At 38.6% G+C, this 25,994-nt stretch overlaps 1 protein-coding gene across 1 annotated transcript; it reads right to left on the reverse strand.

The window, feature by feature from the left end:
• Positions 1 to 19,805: 19,805 nt before the first annotated feature.
• Positions 19,806 to 24,874, reverse strand: LOC146315531 (G-protein coupled receptor 26-like). The gene is made up of 3 exons (XM_084735813.1): positions 24,185 to 24,874; positions 22,655 to 22,768; positions 19,806 to 20,771 (listed from the first exon to the last, which is right to left on the reverse strand). Exons 1-3 carry the CDS (start codon positions 24,853 to 24,855, stop codon positions 20,495 to 20,497), a joined length of 1,062 nt encoding a protein of 353 aa, XP_084591939.1. The 5' UTR covers positions 24,856 to 24,874; the 3' UTR covers positions 19,806 to 20,494.
• Positions 24,875 to 25,994: the final 1,120 nt, after the last annotated feature.

Below are 25,994 nucleotides of genomic sequence, written 5' to 3' on the forward strand. Positions count from 1 at the left end.
TAAACTACTATAAAACAGTGGTGGGGGTGATGGAAAGTGGAAGTGCAAAAACATGATTGGTTGACACGTCACAAGAAAGGAGGGCTGAAAAAGTTGAGGCCAGCTCAACTTTGATTTGTGTTGGACGTCAGATTCTGGTTTCATACTTTCGGCTTCAATTGAAAATGATTTGTAGCCTGATGCTTTGTCACTAGTAGTCTGAATAAATGGTTACACCCAACCTAACTCAATTCCTATCAACATCACAGTAAAATACATATCACTGTATATTGCTCTTTCTTAAAATTGCCGAACTGCAAGCCAAATTTCCCATGTGCACAACAAAAAACTGAACTGACTTTAATCTCGTAAAGATAAGCTGCTTAAGGTTTGAGTGACATGACATTTTTACTAATTCTACCATCTATCAATTGGCAGTCCAGTGATGCAGTAGTATTCATTGATTTTTTTCCCCCTAACAGTGATAATGGCTTGAAAAGATAAATATTTTTTAGAGTCTATGTTGAGTCACACATGTGGTCCTTTGCCTAAAAAATCTTCCCACTCCCTCTGCCTGTGCTTCTCTGCGGCTCATCTGTGATTACCTGAGGTAAATTACGCATGTTGGGGAGGAAAAAGGCAACTGAACCTTCAGAGCATCCTCAGCTCATTGATTGGTGAATCAATAGAGAACACAATAGAGCACCAGAAGCTCAAAGCCACTGAAAGAGACAGAGGAGTAATGGCAGAAGGGGAGGAAATAAAAGGAACATCCCGATGGATATTATTAGAATAGTAGTACGTCTCATTATCTGTTCACCACTGATGTCATGCTCTTAGTTAGTTAAATTATAATGCTGTTTAGGGACTGTAGGCTTAAATCACTTAACTTTAATCTATCACTTGAATTAATTGTCATTTAATGTTAAACAAACAGACAAAAAAAACCAAACAGATTAAACCTAAATGTTTTTGTATACACCACTGGAAGATGTTTCACATGATTTTGATGTTAATGTTGCAAAGATTCGATCAGAAAATTGGAAAGCTTTTTGTACCACAGTCATAGGTGTTCAAGATGGATGACAGGCATACGAAGTACCACCAGAGACCAGCGTTTACATCCAGAGTCCCATCCATGTTTAGGTTTAGGCAGCAAAAGCTATTTTGCCATTTTTTTGTCATTGCAAAGGATTCGCCTCAGTAGTTCACAAACAAAACATGGTCAAAGTATGAGCAAATTGTTCTAAAAACTGGCTGACCTTTGGGTTTCAATAGAACAAACTGAAATAACAAGGAAAAAATCTATAATTGGGTTTTTATTGTAGACAACCTATTGACAATACTAGGGCCACTATCCTTAGCTCAGGGCTACACAATTCATGCTGCACTTCTGCTATTTTTTGTGTTATTTATTGTCCTGTACTAAACTGTTTATTCTTGGCTGAAAGTTGTGAATAGCAAAGTTTAAAAAGTCCACTGCAGCTGCTGTCGGCTGGCGCAGAATTCAGACTTTACCCGGTAAAACCTGTTTAGAAAATTTTTTGGTCAGCAGGAAAACGCTGACGTTGTTGCTGACGATGATATAAAAATAGTATGTGATTAAAAAATATACAGCCATATTCACATTGTGCAAAAAAGGTGGTTTGAAGCTGTACCGAGAACAGCAAATTGCAGACATCTGTCACTATGATTCACCCCAATTAATCCAATTATCTGGTGGTTCATCTGCGCTCTGATCAGACAGAGAATCGGGCCTGATTCTGAATCATTCGCATAATTGTAACGCTACAAACACTTTGAGATTCATATGGTAATTTTTTGAATAGGTCCATGATTATGACTTATTCTTACAGTCTTTTGTCATTACATTTACTGCATTCTTTTAAGACAGACTCAAGACATTTTTTTTATATTTAAATGTGTCATTTGAAAAAAAGACTGGCAGAAGGCATGGAGCACCGCCAATTTCCATGTTCATATTAGTCATACATGTGTCATAAATAGATGTGGCACATGGAATATCCTAGTGTATGTCTGCTGATGTTACACATCACTGTATGACCAAAGTAAAAAACACAGAGGACCTACAGGGAGATTTTGCGTCAACTGTTGGAGCTGAATGACATAGTTTCATTGAGGAGTGTTTTGCTTGTGCAAAAGTGTGTGGCTGCGTGTGTGTGTGTGTGTGGTGCTTCAGGGTGTTTCAAATGACAAGAGACGCAGTATACGATCGTATAGAACTTTCTTGCATGGTCTAATCTGCATCAGTTTATTTACCCTCTTTTTCACTTGAAAAAACAAAGACAAGACCCCACAATAACCCCAGAAACTCTCACTGGGCAGGGCAAAGCCTTGAAGAAAATAACCACCTTAAAACAGAATTTAATTATTTATATGTTGCAGTTCTATTGATTTTTGGACAGCTTTGGATAAAGTCAGTATCTATTAAAAATATAAGTCTCCCTCTTGTAGAAATCAGAGCATCATGGCATGAATTCATGATGTTCACAGGTATAGAGTATAGGTCCATTGATACTGTATGAAGCACAATACATGTTTTGTTTAACTCAACAAGCAGCAGCCTGCTGGAGGTCAGTCATTACAAATTAACGCTGTAATGCTCTAATAATGCAGAAAAACATTAGAACTCATACAACTTTGTTTGACATTTCTGTGGAGAGGCCAAACTTTCCAAAGACACACTGTACAAAAAATCATACAGGACTTTAGTCAAATCAACTCATCTTGAACTTAACATAAATACACTTATTTTCAAACATGAGTTCTTCTACCTGGCAGTCTTTTGAATCAAAATAATGAGTTAAAAGAATTTTCAGTACAGAGTTCAGTCAACTCTTTCTAAAGACATGTGACCAGCTTATTAGCAGGCTTCCCAGCATGCATTGTGAGAGAGTAAAACTCTGAGACTTCTTTTTTTAGCATTTGAAGAAAACATATATGATGAAACCTTTCTAAGATAAGACATGGTTGCCTGTTTTCACAATAATGAAAACACTGAACCATGATGAAGGCTGAATTGAATCCCTTATGCTTCATGCTTCAAATTTAATAAATTCACTGGCAGCAGTTTGACATATTGTTTCTGCTGGAGCAAAGTAGCTTCAATGGGAGCAGCAGCTGTAAGATCTTTGAGTGAAATGAAGAACTGACTTTTCAAACTTAGACAAACTTACACTTTTCGAACTCAGTCAAGTTCCCATGAAACGACTTTCAGAGTACAAATTGCACATGTGTTTCCAGCTAGGGAGGGATTTTACACATTCATTGATCAATGTTTGTTTGTTGTTTGAAGATATGACTTATCTTCCACCCAAAGCATAAGCAATTTTCTTGGTCGCCAATTTAGTAACAACCCCATGTGCAGGATGAGAGTTCAAGAGTTTTTAATTATTTTCCAGAATAAGACAAACTCTGACATACCAGAGCATAACAAAGTTTAATATGTCAGACTAAATGTTTGATGCACTTAAAATGATGAACAACACACAGAGGATATTTGAGTTTGATGGAATAGTGCAGCCATAACAAATATGGAGCCTTGGATTTGAAAATTTCAGTCAGTGACAGTTGGAACAAGCTGATACAGAATAGCTGAGGTAACATCAGAAAAGATGAGGTAACATTTTATGCCACACTCATGGGGAGACAAATCGTAAGAATTTGTATTGTAAGAGGCTGAAATATTACACCCAATATAAATGTTACATCCAAAGGAATTTGGATGCTGGACTGCAGTGAATCAGTATGTGTGAAAATCATAGAGTGCTGTCACAGCATCTGAGACCGATTTTTCACCAGATGATATTATCACTACGGTCTCTTTTTTTTTACATAAACGACATTTACAAATTAAAGCTCATTTTATGGAAATATTACGTGGATGCTATTTTCAGGGGGATTTTGACTTTTAATTCACACAGAACAGAATGCATCTAACCCTTAAAAACAGCTATGTGTTGCAGAGGAATATGTCCTGACTGTGTGTATTGGATCTGTTTCCTCATGACCACCCATCAGCAACAACAACCGTCAGCGACATCAAAAGATGGCATGTCTCGTTTTATGCTTGCAGAGACACACAGAGTATAAGAATGATAGAGATAAATCTCTGTGTACTACTGGGCCTGAGCAGAGGCAATCAGTCACGGTTGAACTGTGCTATGACTTCAATTTCGGTGAGAGGAAACTCATCCTGCTATCTCATTTGATTGCACAATAGAGAGGCCCGTTGCCGGGACTCTTTATTTCATTCTGGTCGAATGGAAAAATGTAACGTTTTGGTAAAGGTTTTTTTTTTTTCTCATGTCAGTGTTACAAAGAAATACACAAAAGCTATGCTACATTAATGACAATGTGCAAAAAGCCTCACATGCTTCTATCCTTATACCTTTTAATGTTAGAATAAACAGAAAAAAATAGATAAAATTAATACAGAAACAGGGTCAAAGAGCCAGTGAGGGTTAAAGCTGTCTATCTTTATATATATTTAAAATGTCTCAGTCTGCATTAATGTTTGGTCAAATGTGTACAAGAGCAAAGAAGTTTAATCTAAGAAATATTCAGTTAACCTCATGAACTCTAAATTTCTTCAAAGTTGTTTTAAAGTTAAAATTTCTTCCTCCTCATTGCATGACAGCATCTCATTTATATTCTGGACTCGTTACAATATTTCATTGAAACTGGTTTACACTGAGGGAAATGTTGTACCACGTTTTTTTTAAACTTAACTATTGTACCAAATGAAAATATTCAAGTTCAAGTTTTGTCCTTAAAAGTCAGTTCAATTTACTGCAAAATCAGCTCAACATTATCTTATGTTGTGGGAAACAAGGATTTAGAAGCTCATCTCCAACATTTGGTGTTTGTTCTCCCCAACCAATTTCAGAGTTTTGTGCTTTATAGACGTCAACATTTGTTCTCTATTCTGTGAATTCAATTCATTTTTCATTTTAAACTATATCTGAATATGTAAATGTGTTTGTACAAAGCAAGATTTATAATCTAAGCACATGTGCATTGAGTTTTAATGTTTAATGAGATTTTAATGAATCTTTCTCCATGCTCTCTCTCTCTGCTCCATTTTTTTTATTGTTTCGATGAAAATGAGACAAAATGCAAACTGATAAAGATTTTATAGTGTGAAAACATTAAAAAAGTTTTGGAAATGTAAACTAGGCCTGCATTTCAATTACACCACAATTATGCCTAGGGCACCCAAACGGCCAGCGTGACGGACTACACCTTTACTGGCCAAGTATATGAACACATAGAAGAATTCTGACTCTGCTTTTCTGTTGCACTCAAAGATACACACAGTTTCATGATTAATTTTTAGGAAGAAACAACAACAACAAAACTCAGGTAAACATTTAACTATAATCTACATGTAAGTAGGTGAAAAATGATATATTAAGCATATAAAACAGTAATGTACAATGTAAACATCAAACTACTTCTGTAAATTGTAAACAAGGGGGCACGGTGCAAGAAATAATAATAAATAATAAAAATATGAATTAATATTGATAATAGATTAAAATATATACATGCAGTAGTTGGATATGAAACTCATTGTTGATTTCACCTCAACTACAAACAAAATTCTAAACTGCTGTGAATTTTCATTTTTCCATGGCACTGTTAGGGAGAATCACATGTGCTAAACTAAACAGGTACGTGCACTCAAATGATTAGTGATGTTCTCAAGAACACAGAAGTACTTAACTCTGTAACATCTAATTAACGTGGATGCGGCTGTGTTGTTGTGCTTTGACAAAACTGTCACTCCAAGACGGATAGAAGACATTGTCTTCAGAGGACTGATTAGTGAGTCATACTGGGGCCACTGAAAATAGTCCCTTAGGGCTTGATGAGTCATATTACAGTACAACACCCCAAAAATAGTTCAATCAAGAGTTCAACCGCTGTTCTAAATCAATGTGCAAAATCTAAAGAGATGAAGGTAATCAGGAAAAAAGTGGAAAACAATATCTGAGCCTCACAGAAATACCTGCATAGTTGAAGCCCTGAATCCCTGCAATCCTTTCTAAACATGATATAAATGTTACAAACCATCTACATCATATCCAAAAGTGCCTGTCTGCTGTATGTGACATGTTTTCATGTAGCACTTCTGTCTTCTTTGATTGCCATCTTCAAATGTACGACTCTCCCTCCACACGCAAACACACACAGCATGTTTCCAAAAGTTACATGGACCTGACACCATGGCAACTCAGGTTATGTTTTATTCTCTCCTTTTGTGCAGGAGTGTGCACGTGTATGACAGCTGAGTATCTCTCATTACCAGTCTACACCTGTCATCTGTGCTGTCGTGTTTATTGACTTCTGACCCATTAATCTGATTACTCCCAAACAGTAATTATATCAAACAAAAATGCAATAACAATCACTTTTGTAATGTGACAAATTGTGACTCAGATTTGTATGAAATATTAATCTATCTGTTGTTTTTATTACGTCACTTTTACATTTAAATTTTGACATTTGGTAATGATACAGTTAATAAATCTGAATATATCACATTTTATGTTCTGGATAATAACTGAAGAATATTACAATCTCCCTGGAGAAGATTTATATAAGAGTGCTGCACTGAGTAAAGGACTTCTAAGATCCTGTGCCTTATTAAAAAATCGAACATACAGATACAGTACATGCAGTTATGTTGTTTATTTCTTACCTCATGGTTAATGAGTACATCAGATCAAGTTTGATCTTTGCTATACACATACTAGCACACATATCATCATTCCTCTCTCTCCTTATTAGTGAGATATGTGGCCAGTGGACCAGTGGAAAAGGATGTGGAGCCTTCGTTGTTCACAGCAGGTGATGATGTTTCCCTTATCGTCAGGTTTAATGTTGCACCAGTCCTGTTATTCTCCTTTTTGATTCTCTCTGCACAAACAGTCACATTCACACATGCCTGAAATGGATGTCTGCTGCTGTCAGTGATGGTGTTCCTTGTATTAACTGAGTGAAGGCTCACAAGTTTATGTGTGTGTGTTACATGTTCATGTGTGCTGCTGTACACACAGTTCTGAGAGGTGAAGTAGTTAGCACAGCTCAGACGAACACGCACACTAAAAATACTCTGATGCCACAGTGAGAAAATTTCCCCGACGATTAATAATCACACAAGAATGACAGCGGAAAAGAAAAGAGCAATCAATATCAATATCTGTACCATTGAAGTGGTTACTTTGATCCTTAACATTAGATCTTGAGCTCTTCCTCTTACTTTGAACAAATGAAATGATTAGAAAGTTGGTTAATCATTCAATTCTGAGGTGCAAGATCTAAGTTACCAAACATCTCCCAAACTGAATTGAGACCAAGCCAGCCTCCGCTTCAAAAAACATATGGTCAAGCTACCCCACGTTGTTTTGTGGTGTGTGTATACACTAGGCATTGCAGTAAGACTGCAAGAATGATTTCAAAATTAAAAGAAACCTTCCTGTGAATCTCATTTCATTTGTTTTGTCTGTAAATAATAACTAAATTAATTAAACAAACTGAATGAATATTAAACAATAAATAAAACTAATAATGACAAAAATAATGATCACCTGCAAAACTGTATTTGATGTAGAATTTCAAAATTAAAGCCCTCTAAAATGTCAGTGTTTTCCTTTTAAATCCAGTTGGATATTAAAAGGAAACTACCTGCTTCCACCAGTTTCACTTCTGAATGACAGTACACCACCTCAGAGTGTCACCTAAACAACATCAGGACATTCTGATGTAGAATTTCAAAATTAAAGCTCTCTAAAATTAGTAACGTAACGTAACATAACGTAACGTAACGTAACGTAACGTAACGTAACGTAACGTAACGTAACGTAACGTAACGTAATGCAATGCAATGTTACCACAGCAAGCCTATAATATTCCATAATTAAACACAACATAGTATTGCCTGCTACTTTAGTAAGAATTCTCAAGACATAAATTTTCATGTTTCTGTTTGCATAAAAAGTATGTTCACCACAGTCACCAGCATGTTAGCATGCTAACATTAGCTAATTAGCACCACATTAAGTACAGCTAAGACTGATTGGCCTGTCATTAATTTTATTGGGCAACTTTAAATTTGGTGCTTGATGGAAAATCATCATCATCATCACAGTGATTAGAATTCATCAGGGAACTATGAATATATCAGATTTTATGGCAATCCATTGAACTGTTGTTGAAACATTTCACTCATTTCACCCTTAAATGTCAACCTTGTAGAGGTGCTAGAGGAATATTCAGGGGATTACCGAAAAAAATCTAATTCAATCTATCAAGTAGATGATGGTACCACGAATGTCTGTATCAAATTTCATGACAATCCACCCAAAAATGGGTGGATCAAGTTGTTTTCCCCCACCTCCTCTTGAAACTCAGACAGGTTGCCTGCAGTGTGCAGGGACCATGACCTTCAAGCGAACTCCAGAAAGCATAAACAGGACTGAAAGTTATCCACAGCTGGTTGTGAACTGATGACATATCACAGTCATTTTAAGATGTAGTACAGAAAATATATTGCATGTTTCTCCTTCAAGTAGCTGTCCACATACTCAACTAAAAGCCAAAATGTTAACCTCATAGTGGCATGAGAGTCAGTAGGATTCATCGCCTGGGGACCATGAATATCCGTACAAAATTTTATGGGAATTCATCCAATAACTGTTGAGACATTCCAGTCTGGACCAAATCGTGCCTTGACCTACTCTGCCAGTCATAGAGCCCCGAGCATGACTAAAAATATGTACCACTGGGAGATGTTTTCAAACTTGAAATTGGTTCCAACTATCCATTATCTGTTCCCACTCATCCCGTGAAGGGTCGTGGGGGGCTGGAGCCTATCTCGGCTCACACTGTGTGAAAGGCAGCCTATATTCTGGACAGGTAGGCAGTCTAACAAGACTGACACAGACAAAACTATCACATCCACAGTTTTCAGTTCACCTGGCCTGCATCTGCTTTAGCCGTGGGAGGAGACAACAGCACTCAGAGTAAAACCGTCCAGACACCGGGGAAAATAAGAACACCAGGCTGGTGGACGTACCGCTTCACCACTTGGTTCCACAAGTGCTGAAAACTCGGACCTGCCTTACATCATTTCTAGACAACACTCTGTAAAGAAAAATACATTCATTTCATGTCATTCCTTTTCTCATCAGATCACCTCCCTCTTTCCTTATTTAGTTCAAACATTTTTATTGCATGTATGTACTTATGCTTTTACACCAGAGAGGCATTTGCAATTCCAGTCCCTTGGTTGTCGTTATCAAGTGTTTTCACTTGACAGTAATTCTCCTTTTTGCAGGACATGAGCTTGCTTGTTCATTTGACCTCTGTGAGAGCGGCTTATTCATGTGTAACCACCGTTCTCCAGAAAGCACTTTCATTGTCTCCACATCCTTTCACTGCTGAGGTCTCTCCTAATGAAATGACTTGATGGATTTTCCCTAAGCCATGGTCTCTTAGCAGGCTGAAACAATGATTCTGTGGATCAGTTTTGTTCTCTGTCCTTTTGATAGATTCCCAATCCCTCCGATTATGTTTTCTCAGTCCCTGATAATGGCAATCTCCTTACATTTCTCTTTCAGATTTCCTCTGTGGTTGACTGAGTGGAAGAGGTCTGGAGAAAACACATATGTTCACTGAGCTGAAGTCATATCCTGTTGTATTTGACCATTGCCCATTGTGCCACTCAGCATTAGTGGATATTCTGCTTTTTCTCCCAGGGCATGATAACTGTGAATGCTATCTGTTAAAATATAACACAACCCTGAGTGGTGTCTTCACTTCGGTTTCACCTTTAACCTTCTCTGAGCTCTAATGCACCTTTAAAAAAGGAATATGTCCTCTCTGTGTCAGTTTAGACGTGCCCCTCTTTGGTCTCAATTATTGTCTGATGGGATTTCTAATGGTACCTCATGTCAGAGTGGATCTTTTTGGCACATTTTTATCGCACACAGCCTTCACTGCACCTGACAGCTGGGTAATGAAAAAGGCGGAATCGCCTGTCAGACGCATTTCATAGTATCAGCTCATACCCTTAGGTTTATCTGAGGGTTTTATAGCAAAATGACATAAAGCAAAGGTACAACAGTGTGTTTATTTCATATTGGGAAAATAATTTGAAGTGGAAGTGGAGGACAACTTGTTTGCTTTGACTTATCATTATGAATTTAATGTTGATAGTGCAGTGCAATGGCTTTATAGTAATGCCACCATCTGTGTTTAGACTGGTTCTCTTAAAGCCTCGCTTTCACAATGCAAATCTGTCTGCCATCAGGGACGATTTTTCTTAAAAATTAAAGCAGATTAAATAATGCACAAACTTTGCCTTTTTCTCTTTCTGTTTTTTTTCTAACTTTACACCAACCTCCATCCAGCGTCTGCTGTAGTTACTTGTCAAGGTCTTCACAGGTCCAAAAATCCTGAAACCAAAAAAACCCCCCCAAAAAAACCCGTAGTTGTACTATCCGCATCTGTCCCAGACCTGTCTATTATTTGACAGCTGCAACCCAGATCCATGCAGAACCAAGAAACGACGAACTTGACCCAGTCAGGACACACAACCCGACCTGAACTGATTTCATAGCTGATTGCTGTAACAAGTTTCAAACATTCATTCACAAGTTAAAACTTTGATTCTTACTTAATGAAACATTTGCAGCCTTTTCCCCTGTGCCTTGCTGTGACACATATAATCCATCCTCCTCGCCAAGAAAGTTAGCAAAATGCATCCAGCTTTTCTGTTATTCCTCTCTTGCTGATTGAAAGAGCATAGCTAATTCCACTCATTTTTTCAGCTTAAGTCCACCTGCTGTCACAGTGATGGATCACAAACGCAACTCATTTAGAATCAGCTGTGCAGTTTTGTTGCATCAAGCATGATAAGGATAACTAAGATTGCTCGTTCATTGCCTCAGCTGCTAACATTAGCACTGCTAAATCGCTCTCAACTGTGCTCTCTGAGACAAGTCTGACCTCTGCTCTCTGACTCTTTTCCTCCTGAGCAGAGGCACTCTGAAACCATGCAGGTCCCGAGTTTGGGTGGATCTGCTCGAGTCACTTGTTTGTGCAGAGTAATACAGAAAAGTTACTCTGCCTATGTTATTACTATGCAGCGCACATCATTAAATTAGCTTTCAGTTTACCTCTTTCAGGCTCTGAGGAACCGGAAAGGAATTCGATGTTGTGGACAGACGTTGTCTGTATGACAGTGGTATGAACAATAATAACACTTAGAGATGCTGCGGGGGGGGGGGGGGGGGGGCTGTTGAACAATGTTCTTTCCACTTTAAATGAAGTATAGCCTTTAAAAATGAGAACTGCAGTCCAAGCACGGACTTGGGACCAAAGATGGTATAGATCAATTTATTTTAATTTAATTTACAATCACAAAATGATAATAATAATTATCATTCTCAATAATGATTTCTTGGCTGTACTGTTGATGTCAGGGAAGCCAGTATTTAAATTTGGCCTGTTTCCTTAATTTCTTATGACATATCATTGTCATTTCATGATTTTGTGCTATAAATTTATTACATTTTTCTCCTTTAAGAGGCTGTGAGTGGATATAAAATTTTCACAGAATTATTACATTATTTTAGTGCCACTCAGCACCGATTACTCCAATTATTGCCTGTGACAAATAAAGCCATGGACTGCGGCAAATGTGTCATGGATGTTTGGCTAAAGAAAGTGATTTCATTTCATTGTCTTTTCATATCACTGTCGAGTCCAGCTAATGGATTTTAGCAAGTTGGGAGCCTGCGTGCAGCGCTCCATCAATGAAGTAGGAGGCGGCTGTCTGAATATGTGCCTTGTATACTGGGCAGCACTGGTAAACATGGGCAGCATGCTAACTGGAGACGTGAAGGTCAGAGAAGACTCAGACACTTAGCTTGGTATCAGGTTGTTTGAAAGTGATGCAGCGATGTTAAATCTCATGTATCCTCAGCCCACTTCATGTGGCGTAGACAAACTGTGACTTAGATCACTCTTTTGTGAAAGATTTTTTTAAGAACTCATCTCAGAGCAAACAGATTTTGTTTTACAGAGGGGAGTCATTTTCATCTCACTACACCAAAGTCTAATCTATAGTACATTTATTCTTCCCTCACAGCAGAATATTTATCTTTCTGCCTCCCACACAAGCCCTGCAAACACTGACTTTGATAAATGCGACACTAAAGCTTTTTTTTTCCCTACATGAGACCTATATTTCACCAGGGAAAATCACACCATATGATTAATACAAAGTAAGTCACATTTTCTTTATTTGCTTTTTCATTATCAACAGATGCTATTTGCACACAGGTTGTAATAGCCAGTGTGGCTATTCACAGCCATGTGTATACAGCCTAGCATGGCAGAGACAAGGGCCTTGTAGCCAGCAAAGCTATTTGTACCCAGAGTGGAAATAGCCGATGTGAGTATTAACACTCATATGACAGAGACAAACCATGATTTTTTCCTAAAGCTAACAGAGTGGTTTTGCTGTCTAAATGTAACCAAATTGCATATGAAAACTATAAATACCAATTTAAAAAATGTAAGTAACAAGTACTGTCAAATCATAGTCTAGTGGAGCAGGACTCAAACTTCACTCTTCCACAGAAAAGCTTTATTCTTAACTCATTTAGCCACTGCAGCCTCTTATGGACAGTGGATTTATCACCTTTTATAGCTAAAATGAGGGGTTCAGGTGTGAACAGCTGAATAGCTGTCATGTGCCTGTTCGTACTCAGGTACAAATAGATTCCCTCAAAATGAATCATGTATTTTAAGGATTTGATTACAAATCAAAAGTTTCAATTGGAACCATCTGTTGTACATCCAAATCACATATTCACCAAACTTTCTCAGGATATTTTATCTTCTGATCATCAAACAGATGGTTGGAAATGATTCACTCGGCAGACTGAAGACACATGCATCATACTCTCATTAACTGTCAGTGGCGCAGCTCTCACAGCAGCAGGCACAGAGTCACCACAATGTTACTACGTCCACACTGGGCCTCGTAAAGGTGTCCATGCAGGATCTCATCAAGTACTCTTGAGCGTTCTTTAAAAATCACTTGTGATACCCGTGGCAAGCATTTGAATGCAAATCAATTCACTTGGTATTCTCATGCAAATAAAAGCCTTGTGGTTACACCTTAATGTGTCTGCTGTCTTGTCTTGAATTTTGATTAGGAATGAAAAGAAAAAAAAAAATATTAAGCATTTTTTACCCTCTGATCTATTTTTAAGCACGAAGTGTAGCAGAATTCCCTCCCCTGGAGTTTTGCTGTTGCTTGATTCAGGGCAGCATTACTCAGCTGTGGATGTGAGTCAGACATGAAGCTACACTTTTAGGCGCAGCCAGCGTCTCTGCTTCAGCTGAAAGATATGATGCAGCTGCAGGAGAAGAAGACAACCCTGTGTTTGTGTAGTTTTTGTAAATAAAGTGCCTCTGTATAGCCTCATCTTTTCTTTACTATACATCTGTGTCTGTCTTTCTCCCTTGTGCCTTTCTGTTGCATCCAAATTCTTAAATTTACAGACAAAACCCACACAACCAAATATATATAAATGGTGCCGTTAGAACAGTACACACATATCATTTTAATATGTATATTTTAACCCATATGATTTTTCTGATGCAAGGCAGACCTTATATATCTTACTGGTCTCATCTATTCACACAGAGGCCTTATTGAGTTTAGTTCTTAATTGCCTTTATTGCTTTGAATGTGGAACGATGTGGTGGGTCAGTTATGCAGAGTGCTGCCAGGCAATTATCTATTAATGCAGAGGAGAAAACCAGCACGTTTGTGATTTGATTTGTGCTTGTATTAAGCCTGTGAAAACTCAGATCAGTCTCCCATGAGTGTCTGTCCTTTTTTCTACATTCATATAATTAAAGAAAAATGTATAGAATCAAGAAACGGTCACGACCGGGGTTCATTGGAATAAGTTACATCACATTACATTCATCTGGCTGATGCTTTGGGCCAAATTGACTTACCGACAATAATAAAGCTGTATAAACAGAAGTACAGTATGGCATTGTGTTGTTTTGTTTTTATTAATTTTTTAACTCACCTCAACAATATCCTTTGGACTGAAGACTTTGTACAGGCATTCATCACGCAGCTCAAGCATCTCATGATCCAGCATCAAGAGGATGAAGCTTGCTGACTTAAAGGGATAATTTATATTATTTGATGTGGGGTTGCACAGAGTACTTATCTATAGTTAGTATATTATCTATAGCAGATGTTGGTCAGCACGCCTCCAGTTTGAAGAAGGAGAGAGGAACAGCAGCACAGAAGCTAAGTAATGTACTGCTGTTAATGGCGAACAATAAAAGTACTTTAGCCACTTACAAAAGATCCACCTAGAAAAAAATCAATATAAGTTTAAGTGTACTCCATATTTATAATGTGTTCACTGCTTTACCTTGCTGTCAGAAAGCCATTACTAAGAGGGAACCGCTGCGATATAGACCAAATATTGTTCTCTCCAAATCAACCAACCGCCATGGGTGAAATCAGGCCTTGCACTTTGCAGAACACAACAGTAGCAGGTCTATTTGCTGCCTCAGTTGGTTAGTTTGTGTTATTGTGTGACTTTGTTGAATCCAAACTATCCTTGTAAAACACCAAAGTCACATAATGACATAAACTAACCGATTGAGGCAGAAGAAGACCGAAAAAGGCTATCTGACAGCAAAGCAGTGAAAATATATTTACATTTTTCCTTTTTTAGTAAACTGTCTCAAGAAATATTCAATTGATTGCCAAGAAATTTGGTAAATATATTCATGGTCCTCAGATGATGAATCCTAATGATTTTGTTTCATCCATCATCATCATCAGGTTAAGATTCTCATCTATCTAGTGAAATAACTCCACATCATTCACAGTCATGTCCCGAGAAGATGAAACCTACTTGACCCCCATTGGTGATCCACTGATCCCTCCTCCTGTGTCATCAGCAGGTTGACGCCTGAGTGACGTCAACATCTTTCCTTGACTATTCATCTTGCATCATCATCAGGTCCAAATTTTCAGTTTGTCTGATACTTTGATTGATCTTTTTTAACATTTTGTTTTACTTCACAATGAGCACTGTAGCTTCACAGATCTGCTACACATACTTACATTGACATTGTCTCATATTAGATAAAACTGGCATCAATATACAGAAATTGCTCAAACACACAGATACACAAACACACAACCACTGGTACACACACAGGAAGGGTAAATGTTAACCAGCTGAGCAGATGGCTGCGACATTACACACTTGTAATGGTCTTAGCATAATATTAGCTTGGCATTGTTGCTGTAGATACAGACATGTGGAGCAGGCACCTTGTGGTTGGTTATACTTGATATTAAAACAAACAACCTCCACTAATGATGCTTATTAATGTCCTCCTGTGAAAACCTTTGGAGCGAGGTCTTGTTGATCTTCATGACTCTAGCTGAACTGCTTTATCTCTGCTTTGAAATGACACAATTATGCTTTCCAAAGGTGGTGGATAAAATCAAAAGATTAAAGCTGCTTGTCTGAGGTCTTTGAGGGTCTTAAAAAATTGGTGGTACAAGATTTTCACTTCAAGGCAGTAATATATTTTAAACGGGGCTGAAAATGCATTAGAGACCAAAGAAAAATCATTTTACAGCCCACAGCAAAAACAAATACATGCATTCCTGGACAGAAATAGATGGTCTTTGTTTATTTTTCTGTGAGCAGTGCAGGCTGTTTGCTTGAGGGCATGGGGAATACCATGGCATCTGCATCCAACATTCCCATGATTCCCATTATATGCCTGTATTCAGTACTATGGTTCCACTGGCTCAGAGTCTGGGAGCAAGTGAGACAATAAGACAGAACAGAAAAGCATATCTAAAGGATTCATTATCACTTCATGTTGTGGTTGCTGTGATCAGGTGATTTGTGATGTTTGAACATCGACTGATGTGTAACACCTGCTTTGTATTCGTATGATTAATGAGCCAACCTGAGGGAGCGTACAGTGAGACACATTGTTTGCTGTTTTGTTGACATAAAGAAATTAAAAAGATCAATCAGTGAAGTTTTCTCGGTGTGTGGTGTATGATTCATTGCCTATGCGGATCAGTGTTGCTGCTGCTGATTAAAAGAAGCTGCTGTGCATGGATGACTCCTCTTACTCTGGATGTTTTGCAGAATTTGACTACAGTTAAAAATACATTTATTGAAGACATTCCAGTAGCCTTTCTCTTCTTCTCTTCTTGAATTAAAATTACCAGGCACATTTTTCCAAATTTGTTTCAGCTGTGAGAAATTTATCCTGGCTAAATTATGTAACACGTATTTATTTCATTGTCTAGCCTGGATATTTTTGTTGTGTCTGTCTATCAAAGATGGTCTCAGGTTTTGCATCTGAGTTTTACTCAGCTTCTTCCTTTATGTCACATTTGGACATACTGTAAGTATCTCAAAATATGTATCTGACACAAAGAATTGTTATAGTTTAATAGCACAATAAAGTCAGATGACCCTGTCCAGACAGTTGCTGCACTATGACTATGACTATGAATTAAGGCCGACTGGTCCGCCATCATGCTGCTTCAGTCTTCCACCTTCCAAGCATTGTATCAGTGACCAACACAGTAACCAGACACATCGAATTACCAGTTATAAATGATATATTGCTGGTCTGATGTACCACTTCTTTCTTAGCTGCCCTGAGAGCAGCGCTGACTCTTCATTCTCTGATGCTGGGCTGAGATCAGATGAAACACTATAATGACTCACTAGTGCATCTAGAGGTACAAAGTGATACTACAGGGCATCAGGCCAGGCTAGCTGATTAGCATGCTAACTTCAGCAGATATTTCTGGAACAAAATGCATAGACATCTTTGATATAACATCCAAACTTTAATGTCTCCACATCCTGTTGATGATTTTAGTTCGTGTTTGAATGTTTTAAAATAAAAGTCTTATTGCTCCTTTGAAGTTCACAGAACACAACAAATGTGCAGCATCCAAAATCTCCAATCAAAGTTTCCTTCTTAGAGGATTTAATAATATTTTAAAGACACAAGGTTTAGTTTATAAGGCTGGGAGAACCACTCTTGCCCTGACACCGCGGCTGTATGAAATCAGTGCACTCATCTTCCCTGCCTTCCTCCTCTGCTTTCTTGTACTTCCTACGCTCTGTGGCTTAATCACAAGGTCTGAACACAGCATTTTGTGTATGGCAGGTTTGTGTCTGCCTCTCACCCACTCGCTGAGTCTCCCTGGGAGATTAGGTATATGCACACCTCCAGACTGGGGATCCTTCCAAACTTTCTAAATAGTTTCCAATCATTGTCCTTGGTTAGTGTGTGTCTATGAATACAGCGATGTTAACTGCAGCTTTGGCCCCCCTTGGTGAATAATAATAAAACCAGTAGAGGCAACTTTGATGGGTGTCAAGTCATAATTGTTTCTTGTATTTGACAGTGACAGAATAGATTTTGTTTCAGGCACTTGTTATCAAAGTAAAGGGAAAGAAGGAGAGTTGATGATAGATGAGAGAACTGTAGTTTATGATGAGGCTGAGGAGGATGGGTGATGCAGATCCCCAGAATATTTTATTACTGTCACAGCTGCCTGAACTCCGTGAGGTATGCTGCCTACTTTCTTCTCTTTTCTTCCTTTCCCACTCCTGCTAGAAGCTCTGCAATTAAGATAGCCTTCAACTCTCAGCCCAGATGCTTTTGTTAAAAGTCTTTGTTCTGCTGCCATATTAACAGCAGCAGTGGTGGGTGGAACACATCATAAATGATTTTTCAAATTAATTATTCCTTCTCCTTGACTTAATCAGTGTGGGAGAATAAAGGTGTTAAGATTTGGCAGACTTGTCTTTTGGTAAGGCATTGTTCAAATAATAAAAAAAAAAGCTTAAGTGTCTATGGATCATTTCAAGTCATGTAGCAATGAATTCAAATATTAATAGATGTACAAGAAAAAACTTGTTGAGGTCTTAAAATGTCAAAATGCACAGCATTTATTGCAATATAATCACATACGTATTTAGCAAAAACCAGACACAGTTCTGACAAAAATAAATAGATTTTACGCCTTTTAAAGGCTTCATACTGTCACAGTAAAGTAAAAACACAACATCCTGATTTGCCAGTGTTGTCAAAATGAATCATTTTTGCAACCCAGACGTCACGCAGCTGCTCATACGGCATGAGCTGGAATGTTAATTACACATCACTGAATAGTTGCTACCACATTCAAATAATATTTCACCCTGTTTTGCCTGATGTAACAATACAATGTGGTGGTGATATAAAATAAACATTACGAAAAACTTCCTTATACAATTTGACCAAACTGCAGAACAGGCTCTATCATCACGCGTAACCACAGCACAGAATACCAAGCAAATGACAGAATGGGAAAGGTTTCCTCTGTTGTGTTTTGATTAAATCAGAGTTCATAGTCTAAAAGGCACTTCAGAACTCAGGCCTCACAGCTACAACATACAGTAATTTCAGTTAAATCATCAGTGTGGTGTACTGCTGTACACCACACTGTCAACATCTTCATCTTTTTTTATACTATCTTTTGAAAACACCCACAGTATACTACTTTATCCAGCCAGAGAATAATCATTGAGGTCAGAAGTTATGCTTAAATCAAGAAATTCAGCCATTCAGTTCAGGTGGGAAGAAAAACGTCTTACATTTAAAGGTCCAAACAGTGATTTTTTTTAGACCATATAATTTACAACTATACCAACCTGAGGTAATGAAAATACGTCTTACTCTTGTGTTAATGCATCACTGATTTGACTAAACCTTTGAAGTACTTAAGTTAGTACTTAAGTTTTATTTCCCATATAAGATCATCTACTCAATTTGGGATTGATAGCTGGCTCCTGTGCTCTGAATTTTGCAGATGGGGCCACACTCTTGTCCACATTTGGACTGCAGTTTGTGCCTTTAATGACACAATTAACCATAATGTTGATTTCAATGTTGCAGAGGCTCTTCGACACAAATTTACCATTATGCTACAAAATCATCTCATTAGAAACTGTCACTTTTTGCAGAAAAAGACTATCACACTTGTATTGAAATACTTAATGCCATTACAATCTACATACACAACCTACAAAAGTGGTCGTCTGTTTTGTTTAAAGGACCAGTGTGGAGGATTTAGTGGAACCTAGCAGTGAACTTGCAGACTGCAAATGCCCTGTGTCGCCCTCCATTTTCAAGCATGTAGGACTGGTGTCTTCAAAGTTTTTCAGGCCATGGACCCCTTAGCTGATGCAGAGATGGAGCACGGACCCCCTACTAAATATATGGTATTGAGTAGTTCAAGTGTCGCTTGTTTATGCTTATCTGTAGCTGCTAAGTCAGTAGCATGGCTAATGTTTGGTCTGTTAGCCTCACCCTCTGCACTTTCATCAGTGGTTTCTGATGTGCAGGGTTTGCCAAAGTCTCCTACTCATGATGTTACAAAATGATCCATTTAGGCTCACAACAGTGTCTGTACACTTGAAATAATAATAATGCTGGTAATTAGCCAACATGTTTCAATAATACATAACTAACTACTTTGGATAGGTGCCGCACAGTGATTTAATAGGTTAGCTGGCTCACATGATTGTACAAGGATTCATAGGTAGCCTTTTGTGAATCTTGTTCACACACACATACATATAAGCCAATTTATCTTTGTTGTGTTGGATTCATTTTAATTTCTGGGAAAAAAAAACTTATATTCCATTTCTGCCATAATCTGCCAACAAACCCCTGTAAATCTTACACACTGGACCTTTAAAGGATAAGGCTGGCCATATTCTATATTTTTCAATGAATTGATCCTACTGACAATTTATACCTGTGTAGCTTGAAGCATGATAACTTCCTCTATGTCATAGGCCACCATCCAAGTCATCCAAAAACACATCTATGAGCCACAGTGTAGCACTGGGTGACATGTTCCTTCGTTACCACGAACATGGACATTGCAATTTAACACATATGAACAGTCCTGCTACTATAAATATTCATTAGTGTACCAAATCTTCTGCTGAAAGTATTCTCCTGCAAATGCACTTTTTTACTCCAGTGTAAAGAACATTTGAAAAAACTGCAGTGACCTTCTGGGAAATGATTTAGCCTTTTTTGCAATGAAAGTATTTATTTGTGACCTATTTTTAAGACTTATGCCCTCAGTAGGGACGATTAAGCTTGGGGCTGAGTGTCACAGGCAGGCTGGGAAAGATGGAGACAGACTCATGGATTGTTTTGGTATTTTCTTGGGATTTGATAATAAAAAAAATATAGGATATTACCAGCCTTGTGCTTCAACATAATAATTAAGTGACAAGCCTGTTCATTCTGATGTTACACCATTACATCTTTTGGCACAGTAAAGTACCCTAAATGTCTCTTAAAGTGATGACCTTCACTGGCCAAGTGGCTTGTTGGTAGGTGGTTGGACGTTATTGGTTGTGTTGGAGTTGGCGTTGCTCCTCCCTGCGTTGTTCTCCATCCTGATGGAGGAGGAGTTGAGCGGACTCCGCTTGAGGACTTTGTTAGCCAGCAGGCTGCAGGTCTTCCTGTACTGGTGACGCAGCAGTGAGTAGACAAACGGGTCGCTTGCTGCTTTGCTGTAGGCCAAACATTTGGACAGCACACCCCAGTGAGGGCTGATGGGCCCTGAGGAGAAGAGCTCTACAATTCTACCTCAAATCAAGCAAAAAGAGAGAAAACAAGTCACACACCATCCATGAGTAAAATGCAGCCAGTCCTTAGATCAGTGTAATTGGAGTGGAAGACATCTAAGGCGACCCTCCCCCAGTGCTGTTATATTGTCAAAATGTCATCATTTCACTTCACTGAAATGTCACCACTGAGTTGGGGAATGTGAACTGATGGGTGTCATTTTTGCTGCTTCTGGACTTCTTGTTGGTTAAAATCATTTTACAACAAATCCAGTGCCTAACGGTTATTTTGTCCTACGATAAATCAAATCAAATTACAGCCAAAGACAAAGTGAAAACCAACAGGGCCATTGTTGCGTCGTTAATCTGTCTTCTTAATAAGGATGATCTCCTTAAGTCCAACGTGTCTCACCACCACACAGCTCCTAATGTGTTTCCTTTCTATTTCCATACCACCAATTCTAACAGCTTCTGACAGGTTGCCACCATTAATACTGAGGCTAATACTAATGAGAGCCAGTGATACGATCACAGACTCATTTGCTATCTCTGTCGCTCTCTCTCTCATCTCCCCAGTAATGGAGGCTCAGGGACAAGGATTAGAAATGTGTGTAGAACCAATAAGATATGACATTATGAAAAGCAAGCAGTTAAAAATGTCTCAAATGTTACCCGATAACAAGACAGCATTGAAAATAATTATCACCCTCTGTATTCAGATGATAAGCCAAGTATAACTGCATTTGCAGCCACGACAAGGTAAGTGAAAACCCAGAATCCCTCTGTCAAATTGACTCAGTCTTGGGAGAGTTGTTCTACTTATTAAGCTGAATGAAGGTGCAGAATTCAACTCCATTTCAATGGTCTCTCCCCTTGATGACGTGTGTTTCATTTCAGTCTTGTGATTAAAAACACAAAAAGGCAGAGCTGGAAAAACTACAAACATTCTTTGCTCAAGTAGAAGTACAGATAAAAAAAGGCTTTGCTAAAAATAGAAGTACTGATTCAACTTCTAAAAGATAAAGTAAAAGTGAAAAAGTACTCAAAGTATAAAAGTAAAAAGTCATTTTTCATCTTGGTTCCCTTTTTTGTTGTTTTTCTTCTCATGTTTTCTCATCTTGTGGCATATCTTTCATCTTTTACATCTATTTTGTCTAGTTACATCTTTTTCGTCTTACACTATATTGTCTTGTTATGTCCTTAATTCATTTTTCATATGTTATATGTCGTTTTGTGTCTTTTACATCATCTTTTGTCTTGTTACATATTTCATATCGTTACGTCATTCATGTAATTTTTCATTTTGTTACGTTGTTTTCATCTTGTTACATTTTCATCGTTACACCTTGCTACATTTTTACATAATTTTTGTCTTATTATGTGTTTTTTTTTATCTCGTTACGTCTTTTTCATGTTTTACATCATTTTTGTCTTGTTACATCTCTTATATTGTCTTTTGTCGTTACATCTTTTTACGTCTTGTTATGTCTCTTGCCTCTTTTTTTTGTCTTATTGCATCTTGATATGTTTTTTTACTACATCTTTTCATCTCATTCTTTTCCATCTTGGTAAGTCTTTCAGGCTTTTATGTCACCTTTCCTCTTATGTCTTTTACGTCGTTTTTCATGTTATTGCATCTTTTTTTTTACATCAATGACATTTTTATGTCATTTTGTACAGATTTTTGTGTAGGGACTAAAAGTAAAACATTGTCAGTATAAAAAATCAAATAGAAAAGTAAAGTACAGATACCTGAAAACTCCACTTAAGTGCAGTAATGAAAGAAGAGAAAAAGCAGGAAACCTTCACATGTACCTGAACGTGTGATTATACTCTACAGGTGTTGCACACACTCATACCCACACAAACACTCATATATATTATCATAAATCTCTGCTCACCTTGTAATGACATAAGGGGTGAAGCACACCACAAATGTGCCGATGAACGTGCTGATCTTCTTGGTGGCCCTCAGCCTCCTCCGCTTCTGCTCATCCAAGCATTTCTGTCGCACACTGCCAAAGCACACAGGTACCATTATCTACCCAGGAGGCATGATCAGAGACACGCGGACATAATGAAGCAGTCCACAGAGGAAACATGTGGGATGGACGTGAAGAAAGCAGTGAACTGTGCATCATTATCTTCAAGGATTACAACGGGGAAATTTCACACTGCACAGATATCAATTATGTAAATGGTGAGCAATTCCAAGTTTAATTATTTGACTAAATCAGGACGAAGAGCAAATTATGCACACGCAAAACATGAAGAAGGTCTTGCTGACCTCTATGAGAAATGTTAAAGTGAACACTGACTGCCAGCAGGTTTCAATCATCATCAGTGGCGTTCTAGACAATCATCATGGAGACAGATTACCAAGAAAGTTTAGTGTATATTCTATATGTTTTAAATTAGTTAAAAGTCTACTTTTGACAGAGTGGAGATGCAACTACTAGAAACTCGGGCCTGACAGATAACTGGATTTTTGGGGCCAATGCTGATGACTGTCATTTTGGGAGTAAAAAATTTAGCATCGTTTTCTGCATTATGTTTTCTGCAAAGAACAAGTTTCATGCCTGTGCATACTGGAAAACATATATGCCAGTAAGTATCTATGATAGATCCATGTCAGGCCCCTATCAGCTGATACTGGCCCACTGATATATTTATCAGTCAGAGTCCAGTATTTTTAATAATTCTAAATATAAATTAAAAAAAACACAAATATAGCAAACATATATGTATGTTTATCTTGATTTAAATGCTGCTTATCAGGCTAAAAAATAAAAACAATCTGCATTATGTTCTGTTAAAGAATTTTCATATTGTTTCATATCAGACATCAGATGTGCTGATACCAATTTAGACAGAGCTGAGAAATGCCAGTATCGTCCCAATAAGATCAGTCGATCGATATGGGTTGTGCTTTACTAGAACGATTTTCATTATTGATTAATATTACAATCATTTTTTCAAATAACTAGTGAAGTGAAGAAGGTGCATCACAAGTGTCAGTGCTTTTTTTTCCTTTTGTCTAGCCAACTGCTATTTCTAACAAACTGTCACTTAAAATTCTATAAAACCGAGAAGAGAGTTAATTAAGAAGAGCTAATTATTTTTCTGTCCATCAGCACTGCAGTGAATTCAGGGCTGTTTGCAAGGCAAAGGAGAGAAAATCCACCACTATCATCTCCTGGTGATGATCTTTGTGAACTCACTTAAGTGCAGGTTTTCTATTGTGTGTCTTGGGGCACACAGAATGCCTCAACTTTCACTGGAGCATGTTCTGATATTGCCACAGAATCAACATCACGTACTGTACAAAGTGAAACGGAACAGAAACATTTCACTAAAAGGCAAATGCATTGATGGATGGAAGTGAAAGTATCTCTGATGACTGTTTACCTGGGGTGAATATGATTGTTTACCTGGGGTGAATGTCCACAAGCAGCACCAACGTCTGCATAGTGATCACGTCGATGCGTTTACAGTGAAACCTGGCAACTTTGAGCACTTTCAGATACGTTACACACAACACGATCAGCGTGAGGAGGAACGTGAGGGAGTGCAGAGCCACGGTGAAAATAATAAACTGCGTCCCGGCTCCCTTCGCCCTCACATTGCACAGAGTACACGATGCGTAAAGGTGGTGGTAGCCGACCCAGGAGCGGCAGGTGGCCACAGTGGAGAAGCAAAGTGAGTGAATCCACGTGTATCCGAGCGCGATCACCGCGTCCCGGTGCCGTATTCTGGAGTGGTAACTGAGCGGGAACACCACCGCCACCCATCTATCGATGCTGAGCGCTGCCATGCTCAGCATGGAGTTTGTGGTGAGAAAAGTGTCGAGGAAACCCACAACCTGACAGAAGCCGCTGCCTCCGGGATGGCCCGTGGTGATGAGCCCGACCAGAGTTAGAGGCATGTTGGACACGCTCAGCAACAGGTTGCAAAACGTCAAGTTGAGAATGAAAAGACCGGGTACCTGTTTGCGGATCTCCGGATTGTACAGAAAGCAGATCAGCACCACAACGTTGGACAGCAGCGACACGACAATAATCCCCAAAACCAACACGGAAGCAACGATGTCCGCTGCGTCCATGGTGCCTCCTCTCAAATATCCACACTTTGGATGAGTGCATCCACAATCCTGATGCAGACTGTCATCGTGAGTTGCAGTCACAACATATCCAACACACTGTCATGGTTCTTACCCTCCCCAGCACCAAATGTCTTCAGCAGACGAAGATGTCCCTCCTGCAGCGTCCACGGTGAATTCATGGAGAGAAAGCTCACCTGATTATTATGTTTAAACGTGAGAGTCCGTTTCATGTGAGTGGGCTCACAGCAGGAGGCTGCGGCTTCTCGTGAGGCGCTGCGGTACTTTTCAGGCGCCCTCCTCATGCCACTGCTCTCTCAGCTCGAGTTTCCTGGCTGCGCAATTGCGCGTCAACATGATGGCAGCTTTGAAAATGACATAAAAGTACTAGAAGCTGTCGCTCTCTGCAGCTGCTTATATTGTCTTCTCTGTCAGAGTCTAAAGCACGCTGGTGCACTCTGTACAAAAATAGCTTTTTAGTGTAAAAATAGAAACACGACGCTCGATTGCGTGGTTGGTGGTAAGACTGATGTCATGAGCATCACGTTGAAGACAGCTTTTTTGCTTTTGAGCAAATAATACGTAGAGTTATCGGGTTTGCGAAGATTAAAATCGAGCAGTGCAATTTTTTGTGTGCATTGTCCCTATCTGACTGGACTGCATCATATCACTGTCGTCACTTTATCCAAATTTCTCAGCAGAAAACACTTAAGTATAATCCACATCTCATTGCGACAGAGGGAGACCCAGATGAGCCTCATCAATGCAGCGTTCAAAGCCTTATATGGAGCTTTAAAAGGAGGAAGTGTAGCTGGACTACGCCATCCAGATTACTGGTCCACAGTACAGCAGTATCACCGCCTCTGGCACACAGCAGTCCAGTCTTGTGGGACTGCTGTGGGATACTCACACTTTTATCCCAGCATTTGTTTCTGCTTTAGCAATTATGATAAGTCAGTATTAGGGCTGTCATGATATCACAGTCACTAGTCGGTTACTGTGCCCAAAGAATTCACGATAATAGTGTTATCTTATAGAGTTTTAATGCTCTCAGCCAAATCAACTTTAACTTTGTTTATTGTTAATTTCATCTGTTTTGGCAAATGAATCGAATTGTATGGAGAGAGAGTCTGTAGCCATAA

The sequence above is a fragment of the Lutjanus erythropterus genome, chromosome 14, assembly GCF_056507025.1.
Source record: "Lutjanus erythropterus isolate fLutEry1 chromosome 14, fLutEry1.hap2, whole genome shotgun sequence".
NCBI classification, from domain to species: domain Eukaryota; kingdom Metazoa; phylum Chordata; class Actinopteri; order Lutjaniformes; family Lutjanidae; genus Lutjanus; species Lutjanus erythropterus.

Excerpts from the sequence above, each read along its gene's own strand:
- LOC146315531 (XM_084735813.1), bottom strand. The coding sequence starts at position 24,855 with ATGGACGCAGCGGACATCGTTGCTTCCGTGTTGGTTTTGGGGATTATT. Across the intron at positions 22,769-24,184 it reads CTTGTGGACATTCACCCCAG|TGTGCGACAGAAATGCTTGG; the intron begins GTAAACAATCAT and ends GTGCTTTGGCAG. Across the intron at positions 20,772-22,654 it reads ACCCCTTATGTCATTACAAG|AATTGTAGAGCTCTTCTCCT; the intron begins GTGAGCAGAGAT and ends GATTTGAGGTAG.